Source organism: Vanacampus margaritifer, chromosome 2 (assembly GCF_051991255.1).
Source record: "Vanacampus margaritifer isolate UIUO_Vmar chromosome 2, RoL_Vmar_1.0, whole genome shotgun sequence".
Classification (NCBI taxonomy): Eukaryota; Metazoa; Chordata; class Actinopteri; order Syngnathiformes; family Syngnathidae; genus Vanacampus; species Vanacampus margaritifer.
This window is the reverse complement of record NC_135433.1, coordinates 43213604-43216103: the sequence shown is the minus strand read 5'-3', so window position 1 is coordinate 43216103 and position 2500 is coordinate 43213604. Positions and strand designations below refer to the sequence as shown.

The 2500-nt window shown below is 41.3% G+C and overlaps 1 protein-coding gene across 2 annotated transcripts in view; it reads left to right on the top strand.

The window, feature by feature from the left end:
- Positions 1-2500, top strand: part of dpp6b (dipeptidyl-peptidase 6b) — a 118741-nt gene that overhangs the window by 25629 nt on the left and 90612 nt on the right. Inside the window, exon 1 of one of the 2 annotated variants that reach the window (XM_077558522.1) lies at positions 1-249. This exon is cut by the window's left edge and continues 356 nt beyond it. The exons of the other annotated variant lie outside the window; for it this stretch is intronic. Within the exon in view, the coding sequence (XP_077414648.1) occupies positions 64-249 (186 nt within the window). The 5' untranslated portion in view covers positions 1-63. The remainder of the gene's footprint in view (positions 250-2500) is intronic. 2 annotated transcript variants of the gene reach the window in all.

Sequence of the window (2500 nt, the reverse complement as noted above, 5' to 3'; positions counted from 1 at the left end):
CATCCTGAGAGGTCCAGACTCGCTTCTCGAGTCTGCCCCCCCCACCCCTCTCCCTCCCGTATCATGGCTTCGTTGTACCAGAGATTCTCCGGCAAGATCAACACCGCCAATTCCTTCCCGCAGCCACCCGAGGCCAGCCGCCTGCTCGGCGCCCAGGTGGCGGACGAGGAGAGCAAGACGCCCCAGCCCCCGCTGGATGCAAGGCTGCACGTCCAATGCCGCAGGAAATGCACGCGGGACGATGAGGATGTAAGATTTGGATTTACTTTCGAGTGCGTGAGGTTGCTCCACACTCTTAATATGGGCTATTTTGTTGCTATTATGGTCGAAGTTTTACATTTTTCACTACTTTTGAGTGATAGTGTCGGTTTAAGGTGTTGATGGGTGCTGAGTTTTGGATACTAGGGTCGCCTTTATCAGGGGCCATTACAGTTGAAAAACTATAATAGAACAAATGTGTGAAATATTGAACCCTTTGTCTGGGAAAGGTGTGCGTGTATAAACGGCTAAATCCCCCAAGACAGGTAAGCTAATGTTAGCATGTCTGTTCTTATTTAGAGTTTAGCACATCTCGGACAAGGTTCTGGGTTTGAATCTCGGCTCCGGTCTGGTCTCATGGCGAGTCTGTATGCTTGTGTGGGTTTTCTCTAGGGATGTTTTTGCTTTCAGACCGATACCAGTATGATACAGAGTACCGATGCATCTCATACTTTTGACATATAACATTTTATTTAAGACAATAACAAAAAGCTTGAACAATGGCCTTTCTTTCTGATGCAGATGATGATTCGCCGATGTGTCAAACTGTCGCAGTATCGCGCCAACTACTGCTGAGGAGGAATTAATCAAATGTCAGATTTTTGTTGTCTTTAGTATCGTCAAGTGCTATTAGCAGCCTCCACAAGTACCTGGTACTGGGCCTGGGCCAATATTAGATCCTGACTTTAAACCAAATATAGCGGTTACACAGTATTAAAATTTCAGCTCTTAAATGGCCTTTAAAAAATAGTACGTTATATATTTTTTATTGAACACAATAAAAAAAAATATATAGACATTTAGTACTTAAGAAATGTGAATAATGTTCAGTTTAAATAAATAAATGTTTAAAATTATTCTGTGGCAGTGTCCCATCACTGGTGAGCTATTTTTAGAACAGATCTGTGCGCTACTCATGTTGTCCTTGGGGCTAACTAGTACCCACTGGCACGTTTAATATTGCGCACTGCTTGGATGTCCCTCAAAAAAGAAAAGAAGAGTTCATTGCCAGTGATGACCTGTATTAGCAGTTATTGAAAACTTGACTCAAAAAAGAAAACAAAGGTAAATCATCAATCTGGTAGTGGGCCTACCTGATACCTTAAAATAAGGCCTGTATTAGTCCTTGTCCATCCCTAGGTTTGTCCCAAGACTGTAAATTATGCATAAGTGTGATGTGTGAACGACAACAGGATGGATATGAATTTTTTGGGGTTAAATATTTTGTAGCGTATGAGAGCTCCTCTGAGGTCTTATCTGTTTTTACCTTGTCATTGCCAGATGTAATACCCTGAAGACAAGTCACAATTTGTATTTGGTGCAATAAGACAACACTGTTAACTATTTCTGTTAGAAGGCAAAAAAGGGTCCCTCGTTTGGCAGTTTTGACAGCTTTGCATAGTTAATGTGTTTGGTGGCATGATTTGATTAATTTGCAACAATGTGCAAACACAGTCACACTGACCTGCATGTGTTGAGAGATGACTCATTCATTTGTTACAAGTGGCCTGTTAAAGAGAAGCAGCGGCGCACGGTTATAAATCTCTATTTGTGACCCACAAGATTAGATAAATGGACCCTGCAATGGTTCCAAAAGCCTCACAGTGTCTGTACATTCGCAAGGGAGTGCTTGCATTCAAATGTCAATTCATTAGGTACAGCTGTGAAACAAACGCTGTGCACACTCTTGGATTTTCCAAGTGTTATTTCTTAAAATTCTGACACTGGCTGAGGTCAAGTTAAAGGTAGTGACCAAAGTGCTTGCAGACTGATGGCCACGGCTCGACTGGGTCTTCGCCATACCACTTACAGTAAAGTGATGTGTAGGAGTCAGTAGCGCAAATGTCAAACTGTTGCTCGGTCCCAATATAAGTGCATAAAAAATGCTATTCAACATTGGAACCATAATGTTATATGTAATATTGACAAGTCAAGATGCATTGATCTTGTACCGGGCCAAAAACTCAACATCAAGAATCTCCCGTTCAATGAAACAAGAATATTTTAAAACTGGAATGATCAAGCGAAGTAGTGGTTAACATGTCTCCCTCACAGTTAGGATATCCTGGTTTGAACCCCTGTGGGTTTTCTCCCACATTCCAGAAAACATCCATATTGCGTTCAATAAAGATAAAGTCAACCGCAACATTTTAATTTCAATAATATGTTGTATGTTTCACCACTAGTCTAAACAACAGCATTGTGATTGGGTTTGTGAAATATGAATTAACAATTTACCGTT